The sequence below is a fragment of the Alligator sinensis genome, unplaced genomic scaffold (assembly GCF_000455745.1).
Source record: "Alligator sinensis unplaced genomic scaffold, ASM45574v1 scaffold1124_1, whole genome shotgun sequence".
NCBI classification, from domain to species: domain Eukaryota; kingdom Metazoa; phylum Chordata; order Crocodylia; family Alligatoridae; genus Alligator; species Alligator sinensis.
Window position 1 is genome coordinate 963 of NW_005843411.1, and position 9,746 is coordinate 10,708.

At 54.6% G+C, this 9,746-nt stretch overlaps 1 gene segment (V, D, J or C); it reads left to right on the forward strand.

Annotated features, from left to right (window-relative positions):
* Positions 1–2,054: 2,054 nt before the first annotated feature.
* Positions 2,055–3,726, forward strand: LOC102382045. The segment is given in 3 exon segments: positions 2,055–2,175; positions 2,489–2,784; positions 3,087–3,726. Coding segments are annotated over 3 exon segments (438 nt in total).
* Positions 3,727–9,746: the final 6,020 nt, after the last annotated feature.

Below are 9,746 nucleotides of genomic sequence, written 5' to 3' on the forward strand. Positions count from 1 at the left end.
CCCCCCCCCAACTCCCCACGCGCAGTGCAGACGCCAGCCAGAGCAGGTAGCAGAGCCCGAGTGAGAAGGAAGAGGGGTTTTATTTAAGCCCCTCTGACCACTGCTTCTCGTGTCAATACCTGGATTGGCGAGAGAAGGTCGGCCGGGGGGCTGGGGTGGGGGGAGGGGGAGCTGTAGTGACATTTCCTGATGATACATCAAACAGTGACCGCAAAAGACCGGACCAAAAAGACCAAACTCGGCAGGCCACACGGTCACCAGCACTCACAGACCCTCTCCCGAAGTTACTACGGGTGCCTTTTCCTCTCCCAAATAGGAATCCTGAGCTCTGGACATTTCTAAGTTGAAATAGGTTAGAGACTAACTCTTTCACAGGGGACTAAAGGCCACCGCGACAGACCTATAAAGGGATGTAGGCTCCTGCCCTTGCAGATAGTAAGTTAGACACCTTCCTGCCTTTCAGAATCCAACCAAACACTCTCCTACCTCTTTCGACTCTTCCATCCCCAATCCTTATCCCCTTTCCTTATCGATGACTCTTCTATCAATAAGGAAAGGGCTATGGAGATACCCCGAGCTTCGCACTAAATGTCCTGAAGGTGAATCACAGACTCAGCCCTATACTCCCAGATTTTAAGTTGGGACGTGTGTCCCTGCTCCCCTCCTCTCCGCGGCACTGAAAGCGAAGGGGCCGCAGAAGAAACAGGCAGACCCCGCACCTCGAAGCTTTCCTAGAGGCCGCGGGGACCGCCGGGAGCTCCGGTACTGATGCAGGCAAGAAGCGGGACGAGGGTCCATCAACAGTCACTCCCCGGCGGACCACCCCCTCTCCATGGGAGTCACTGCTCGGATCCCCATCGGTCACAGTTGTACTTCAGCCAACCGAGGGGGGCCTCAGTGGGAGCCTGTCAGCAAAACCTCTGCAGAGCTGATGTGCTCTTTGGAGTCAAGGCCTTATCTGTGCTGCCCTGAAAGCTGTGGGAAGTGGCTCTTAGGGGGTGAGCGTCCCGGGGTCCTGCAGGGCAATCGCGTAGTGCCATGATATTAGTGCATCTCCATGTCCCGGGTTAAGTAGTCAGGCAAGCCTGGATTGGGCAATACAAACCCGACGAGCTGGCTGGTGACTCTGTGAGGCTCTCTTCTTGGGATCTGTCCTGAACACTGTGTCCCAGTACAGCATGCTCTACCACTGCATCCTGTTCCTATAGGCACTGCCCTAATGGAGATCTATGGGCAACTGTGCTTCAGGGAATGGGTTTTGGTCCTGCCTGAGGGGGTCTTCCCCGCTGACATGGCAGTAAGAGCAATATCTTGGGGGGCCTTGGTTGGCAGGGGTATGAGGGGGAGATACTCTTTGAGTAGGGAGGGTGCCATCAGGGTTTAATTCTGCAAGGGGTTTTGTCTCAAACTGCCAATGGGTAGGAAATAAAGGTCTGGTATGTACCAAGGCAGAGAAATTCACCACTGCTGCTTTAGTGATACTTGGGACCACAGGGCTTGAAAAATCCATTTCTTAAAGGAGCTATGGTTTCATCTTTTGTGGACTGTGACAGCTGAGTGCTCCTGGGTAAGTGCTTAGTATCCAATGGGAATCCCCTTCAGGCAGAGCCAGGACTGGTGGCATAGGGGAGTGAATTCCATAGGGGAGCGGAGGCCACATGGTTAGGATATCCCGAAACAGCTCGGTCCTTCTCGCCTTTGGCCCCTCTCCCGCGATATCCGCAGTTCCGCGCCCCGCGGGGAGCTGCCAGCAGAGCAGGCTCCTGCCGCCGGGGGTCTCCTGTAGTCAAGGCAATGCCCGCCAGGGGTCGCTGCAGCACAAGCCGGCACACCGCGTCGGCCTGACCCAGGGCTGCGAGGCGGGCATCGGCTTCCCCTGCAGAGGGACCCGCGGACTCTGCTTGAAGAGAGGCAAAGGACAGGACGGGGAGTCCTCTGTGGAGCCGCCCCGCGCTTCCCCGGCGCCATAGACCAGCCCCAAGGACCCGTGCACTGGGTGTGCTCTTTACAGCTCAGCGTGACGCTCCTTGCTCTGTCTCTGGCCGCAAGAAAGGGCCGGAGACTCCCGCTCTGGGAACAAGAATAAAAAGGCTGCTGAGGGCAGAGACCCAGAAAACTTCCGCGGCAGGATGGGCGCAGTCCCGACCTCCGCCCTTGCGCTGATGCTGGTTCTGGGTGAGTCGATGCGCGCGTTGTTCAGTCTCTTTGACTCTCCCGAAAAAAGCCAAAGCCCATCCTCGGCCCCCAGGGACTCCCGAGCACACCCGCTCCCTTCAACTGCCTCTTCCTCTGGGCACGTATCTGTCTGTCTGCCTGACCTCCCTCAGCTCCTCCACTCTCCCTGTTTTCTTATTGTCTTTGTCTGGCTCCTTTCATCACGATTATCCTTTGAACAAGCCTGAGTTTGTACACGGGGAGGGGAGCACTTCAGAACATTTCGGGGTCTCCGGCCCAGTCAATCCAGCTCCCCTCTCGTTTCCTTTTCCAGGCTCCCTGGGAACAGCTCAGATCCTGCAGCCCGGCTCGGCAGAGGCGCTGCAGGGAACTCCGCTCAACCTCACCTGTGAACACTCCTCAATCAACCTCGGGGATTATATCTACTGGTACCGGCTATTCCCCAACCGCGGACCCCAATTCATTGTTTTCGGAAGCAAGGACACTGTCCAAGTCTCCTCTCCGGAGGGGGCTCTGCACATCTCGAAGGACAGAAAATCCAGCGCTCTGGCGCTCCTCGCACCTGGGCGGGGGGACGCGGCCGTGTACTACTGCGCTGTGGGAGACACGGTGAGACAAGCAGGGGCTGCCCCGCACGAAAACGCGGCGTGGCAGGGCGGAGCGTCCTCTGGGGCGAGGGGGGAGGAGAAGGAGTCGGGTGTTTTCTCGGGGAAATGAGATGAGACTCGGGAAGGAAACCGCGAATAAAAGCTAGGCGGCAAGGCGGTGCATCCTAACAGAGTGTGAAGGGCAGTCTCGGGGTTGATGTTTTTTGGAGGGAAAAACAGTCTTTAAAGGAGGGAAAAAAATAAAACTTGAATTGAAAGCAGAAAAAAGTGCTGTTACACGGGAAACTCTGACAATAATTGCAGGTAGCTCCTTCCCAGAACAGCTGCAAGGAGAGTTACAACTTTGGCATGGACATTAAGTACATCACGAAGAAGCCACAGAGAGGGAAGCGAGATTAAAAGGAGTGAAGGGGATAAGAGGAAGTTAGTAGTCAAGAGTTGCGACTACTCTTCTAACCCCACAGCACCCACCTGCCCGAGCTGTGGAATCACCTCCGGGGAAAAAAAAAACATCATCAAAACTTGCCGGGATGATGGGAAGTCATTAACTAGGACAAGTGGCAGCGGAAAGTGAAGCCAGCTGGACACCGCGCTGCAGCATCTCCAATGCACACGGTCATATCCTCTTGCCTGCTCCGTGTTAGGTATGTGGGTCTGAATTGGCGCAGGTCCTTTCATATGGGAAGAGCGACACTGATTCACATCGGATTAAATTCCTCCCACCATTTACTATGGGACAGTCCGACAAGGGTTGGTTGGTTGGAAGAGAGAGGCTCTCCGCTCCTTAGGGTACCGCCCCCATGCCCGCCAGGGGGCGTTCTTACCAGTATCTGGCTATCAGTCCACATCTGTCCCCGGCTGCAACCTATAAATATGGTTATTTTAAAACAGTCTCCGATCCTTTCCGTCTTTGCTCCCCCGCCCCCAGCCACTCCTCCTCCCTCCTTCCCTCCCACGAGCAATACAGACGCCACAGAAAGCAGGTATCAGAACCGGAGTGAGAAGGAAGAGGAGTTTATACTTAGAGCCCTTCTGACCATTGCTTCTCGCTCATGGGGAAAGGCAGGAAGCACTTCAATACCTGGATTGTAAGGATATGGTTTTTGTTGTTGCTGTTGTTTTGGGGTTGTTGGGTTTTCTTTTTTTCTGTAAAAATATATGTCTATAACCCAAAACCTTCACCGGTTACAAAAACTCCACCCTACAAAGGCCCGCTGCCCTCCTCCCCACCCCCCACCTTACAATATCCGCATCACACAAAACAAACAAGCCAAACCTGGTCCCTCAGACCAGGCAACACTTCCCTTATCTCCGAGCAGTGCCATAGTAACAAAGCTTGGTGCCAGCGGCAACCTGCCCTTGGCCAGGGCACACATCCGGGGAGCACACTTTCCCCCATGCTTGCCGAGGAGCACAGGCAGAGGGAGAAAATCCTTTTATTTTTTTTGCGGGGGGGGACTGAGTAAATCTTAAACATAAAATTATTTCTACACACAGAGACACTACCCAGCAGGTAAGAGTGTAGGAGGGAAGGGCTGTTGCGGGGAAAGCTTGAGGCCGCTGCAGTGAGGGAGGGACGAGGGCAGGGGCTGGTGTGAATGGTGTCCTGGGGTAGGTTGTGGGAGAGTCAGATCCAGGGCAGCTCGTCCAGGGGTGTAGAGGCTCGGGCCGCTGTGCAGACCCCGTGGGCAGGCATGGGGCGGAGGCCTGCTGCGTCTGTGCTCCGCTGCCTCTGCCTCGGCAGCCAAGCGATGCCACGTGCGGGCAAAGGCCCCTGCCCCGCACCACATTAACTGCTCCCAAACCAACGGAGCGGAAATTTTCTAAGTCCCACGGCGGACACCAGGTCCTCCCGGTTCCCCAGCAGGAGAGCCCCACCACTCCCGTGCAAGCACCCTGGCCTGGCCGACCTAAGAGCAAATCACTGGGGTGAAGCCGGATTGGTGGCCAGGCTCCTGGAACTCTCGCCTGGCCTGGCCCGCAGAGGCCTGCCTGGGCTCCTGCCTCCAGGGCCCAGGCCCGGGCCCTCCGCCCCTTGCTGGGGTCGCTGGGCTCTGACTGCGGGGCCCCGCAGCCCTGCCGGCATCCTTGGAGCTGCCCCCAGCCTGCCTGGCCACAGAGCCCTGGACCGGGTTGAACCTGGAATTCCAGCCGGGCCGCTTTGTACTCTCGCCTGGCCTGTCCCTCCAGTCCGGGCCCAGCCGGAGCTCCAGTTGACATGGCACCAAACTCGGGTTTGACTCATCCACGCAGCACGGTTCTGCCCCAGAGGTTCCACAAGCTGCCCTCCTGGAACCGAAGATGGGCATCTAGGGTCCTAAAAAGTGTGTCCCCGAAAATCTCCACGCACCTTTCCTGGCAATATTGCAGATGTGGCACCCGGCCCAGCCACCGGGAGCAACCACCGAAAGTGTCCGCCCTCCTAGATCGAAGGGCCGGGCAAGGCCCATTTCAGAAACCTCATACAGACTTCCGGGGCTGGAGGTTGGGCGCTAGGTCGACCCCGGCTGACCCTCCCAGGCCCCAGGGCGGCTTGGCACCGGCTTTGCGCAGCTGCCAGGGCAGTGGTAGCCAGGGTTCAGAGTCCCAGCCTGCAACAGCAGCCTGCCTCTGCCCCGCGCACAGATTTGGGGGCAGTGTCCCCCATGCCTGCCAGGCACATGGAGAGTGGGTAAGAAGCTCCTTCCATTGCGCAAGGCGACACCCAGAGGCAGCCTCCCCATGGAGTTTCATGTGAACTGAGAAAAGGAAGAAGAACATTTTATATTCTTCACTTGCTCTTACACGTCGACTCCAGAGAGATTCCGTGTTCCAGTCTCGTCCAGAGGTGGCTGTCTCAGAAAGACACGTGGTTAATGTCCCGTGCAATGTTACTACCTTCTCAAGCAACCCTATCTCTTCTGGTACCATGAGTACCCAAAACAGCTGCCCCAGCCTCTTCTGAGAGCTTATAAATCTGCTGATGTGAACAACAGGTTCTGGGAGGGGAAGTTCTCTGCAACTCTAGACCCTAACCATAGAAAATGTCTCTCTGCAGCAGGGTGCAGTAGGGCGCTGTGCGCTACTGCGCCCTAGACCCACAGCAGTTAGTTTGCCCTCCTGCCCCTACAAGATGTTGAACAAGGTTCCCACCGGAAAGGCACAGCTAGGAGGGGCCACATTTTTCCACAGAATTAATTTGCTGTCCTGACCGAGCTGAAATTAGCTGAGATGCTCTGGGTCTTCCATTCCCCATCGCGATGTAAAATGATACATGCCAGGGTCCCAACTGAACACAACCTTCTGTAACTCCGCGATTCTCACCCACTGCAGAGATCTTTTCCATGGTGCCCCTGGGTACCACACAGAGTTAAGCACTGCTAATTACTCAAACGTGATTCACACAGTAACCCCAACTATTTCAAACAGGAACACAGAGCAGCCAAAAGATAATAACTGTTGCAGTTCTCCTAAGTTCCTCCCAAAAAACGAATTGTTCTGCTATTTCTCTATACTGAAAAAGCAAGTGAAAATTAAGAGCTGGTGTTTCCTGAGGAGAGTCTCAAGACTATCAAAGGGTGCCTCATACTTTCATAGTTGATAAGGTTGGAAGGGACCTGCGCAGATCATCAAGTCCGACCTCCTGCCATGGGTAGGAAAGAAATCTGGGATCCAATGACCCCAGCTAGGTGATTATCTAGCCTCCTTTTGGAGACCCCTAAGGTAGCAGCAAGCACCACTTCCCTTGGAAATTGGTTCCAGATCCTAGCCTCCCTGACTGTGAAGTAGTGCTGCCTGATATCTAGCCTGAACCTACTCTCAAACAACTTGTGGCCGTTATTCCTAGTTACTCAGGGTAGTGCTGGGGGGAACAGGGCCTCTCTCATTCCATGCTGGTCCCCCCTGGTAAGTTTATAGATGGCGACAGATCTCTTCTCAGCCTTCTCTTGTGGAGGCTGAACAGGTTCTGGTCCCATAGCCTCTCCTCGTAGGGCCTGCCCTGCTGCCCCCTGACCATGCAAGTGGTCCTCCTCTGGATCCTCTCAATACTGTCCACATCCCTCCTGAAGTGTGGCACCCAGAACTGGACACAGTACTCCAACTGCAGCCTGACCAATGTCGCATAGAGGGGGAGGATCACCTCCTTGGACCTGCTCGTGATGCATTTCTGGATGCATGACAAGGTGTAGTTAGCCTTACTGACCATGTCCTCCCATCAGTGGCCCATGTTCATCTCGGAATCAATAATGACTCCAAGATCCCTTTCTGCCTCTGTGCTGATGAGAAAGGAGATCCCCAGCCTATAGGTATGCTGCTGGTTCTTTCTCCCTAGGTGCAGTACCCTGCACTTGTCAGTATTCAATCCCTCCCTATTCTCATCAACCCACCCCTGTAACCCGTCCGGATCTAGTTGTAGCCTGTCCCTCCCTTCTAGCATGCCCACCTCTCCCCACATCTTCATGACATCTGTAAATTTGAACAAGGTGCTTTTCAGCCCCTTATCCAAGTTGCTGATAAAGATGTTGAAAAATACTGGCCCGAGGACCGAGCCCTGGGGGACTCTACTGCCCACATCCCTCCAAGTCGAAAATGACCCATCCACCACCACTCTCTGGGTGCAGCCCTCTAGCCAATTTGCGACCCATCTGACTGTGTAGGCCTCAATGCCACAGTCACCTAGTTTTTTAATGAGAATGGGGTGAGAGACAGTGTCAAAGGCCTTCCTGAAGTCCAGAAAGACTACGTCCACCGCAACACCTGCGTCCAAGGTTTTGTGACCTGAATGTAAAAGGCAACCAGGTTGGTCTGACAGGACCTGCCCCTAATGAACCCATGTTGGTGGCCTCTGAGCTTAATCTCCCCTGCTGGTCCCTCGCAGATGTGCTCCATGATAATTTTCTCAAAGAGCTTCCCCGGGACCCAGGTAACACTAACAGGTTTATAGTTACCTGAGTCCTCCTTCTTTCCTTTTTTGAAAATGGGGACCACATTGGCCTTTTTATCATCCTCTGGCACCTGGCCAGAGCACCACAAGTGCTTGTAAAGCTGTGCCAGGGGTCTAGCAATGACCCCAGCATGCTGGGGTGGAGATCATCTGGGCCTGCTGATTTAAATGCCCAGCCCCACCAGAAGTTTCCTAACTAGGTTTCCCCTGACCCTAGGCCTGGTGATGCCTCTTCTGAGTCCAACCAAAATCCCATTTGTGGAGATGCCCCAGTCCCTGCTCAGAAAAATGGAGGCAAAAAAATTTGTTAAGGAGGTCAGCTTTTTCATCTGGTGCAACCACCAGATTGCCGAGTATGTCCTGCAGGGGCCCCACATTGCCCAGTGCCTTCTTTTTACTCGCTATGTATTTAAAAAGGACTTCTTGTTATCTTTGATCCTGGTCGCTAGTCCTAGTTTTGTCTCCTCCTTAGCCTTCCTAACAGACCACCTACAGTCTCGAGCAATGGAGGTATAACCCTCCTTGGTGATAGCCCCTCCCTTCCGCCGGGTGTACACCTCCTTTTTAGCTTTCACCCTGTGCTGGATAGTGAATTCCAGTAGGCGATAATTGCTATCACCCAGGTGGTCGAGAACGCACAGTCCCCTCACTAGGTGGTTTCCTGTGGCCAGGACCAGGTCCAGCAAGGTATTTCCCCTGGTGGGACTGTGCACCTCTTGGGTTAGGTGGAGTTCCTGTATCCCCCCGAGGAACCTATGTGAGCAGTCAGACCTGGCTGACTGCTCCTCCCAGCAGATATCCGGGTAGTTTAGGTCACCTGCGAAAACCACATCCCTTGACTTAACTGCCTCGGTGAGCTGACCTGAGAATTCCCGGTCCAGCTCTTCCCCCTAGTTGGGGGGTCTGTAGTAGACAACCACCGTTAAGTCCTTTTTCCCATGACCCCCTTGTATTCTTACCCAGAGCATTTCAGTCTGCCCCCACTGACCCCGTCTTATTTGTTGAGGACGTGTATTGCTCTTTGATATGGAGCGGCACACGCCCACCTTTGCTCCCCTTTCTATCCCGCCTGTACAGTCTGGAGCATCTAATGTTTACCGCCCAAACATGGGTTGAATCCCACCAGGTTTTAGCGATCCCTACTATGTCCGGGCTCGTGTTAAGTAGCAGGAGGACAAGTTCCTCCTGCTTGTTCCCCATACTACAAGCATTAGTGTAAAGGTTTTTAAGGGCTTCTATGGGTGCCTGCACCATCCCCTTGATCAAAGGACTATCCGGACCCCTGTCACTTACCTGGGTACTTCTTGAATGTAACAAAAAGTGAGAACCACTGCTGTAGATCTTTATTTGGCTGAGTGAGGACAGGAAGGAGCCTGTGATCTTTATACGAGAACACCTGCCCACGGTAAGGCGAGCACACAAACAACGCCACTGAAGAGGCAAGTTCTTGACTGTTGAAAACAAGGTAAAAGGCCACGGGCCTGACTTTCCACATGTATATATTTACCAAGGAAAGTCTGCGATCAGCCCGTTGATCTGAGGTCTCAGGTGGTGGAACTTGAGAGTACATGGAAAGGGCAACGGCGGTCTCTGTCACTGTGGCGGGCCAGTAGGGGGCGCTCCTGCGTTGAGCCGCCCACCTCCCCGCGCCGACCACCTTCCAGGCTCCGAGTGCCTCCCTGGGGTGCCTCCCGTCCGGCCGACCCCTTCCCCGGAGCACACCCGCTAGCCTGGGGGTCCCGCTGCCACCATCCAAGGCTCTGGACTCACTTCTGGCTCTGCGCACCTTGGAGAACACAGGCCTGATCGTCCAATGGGTACTAGACCCAATACAAGCACTGGGGCACTTCCCCAAGTCAGGGGCTTATTAGGAAGCCTCCCTTAGTCCACAGACGTAAGGGGCTTCCTTGGCATAATTTAGACCCACCCCTCAATAAGTCTCCCACACCGGTCACAAAGGAGAACTTTATTGATTACAGGGGTAGGGCAGAAACAGGGTAAAAGGTAGAGCAATATCAAGAAATCTTACAGGAATATCA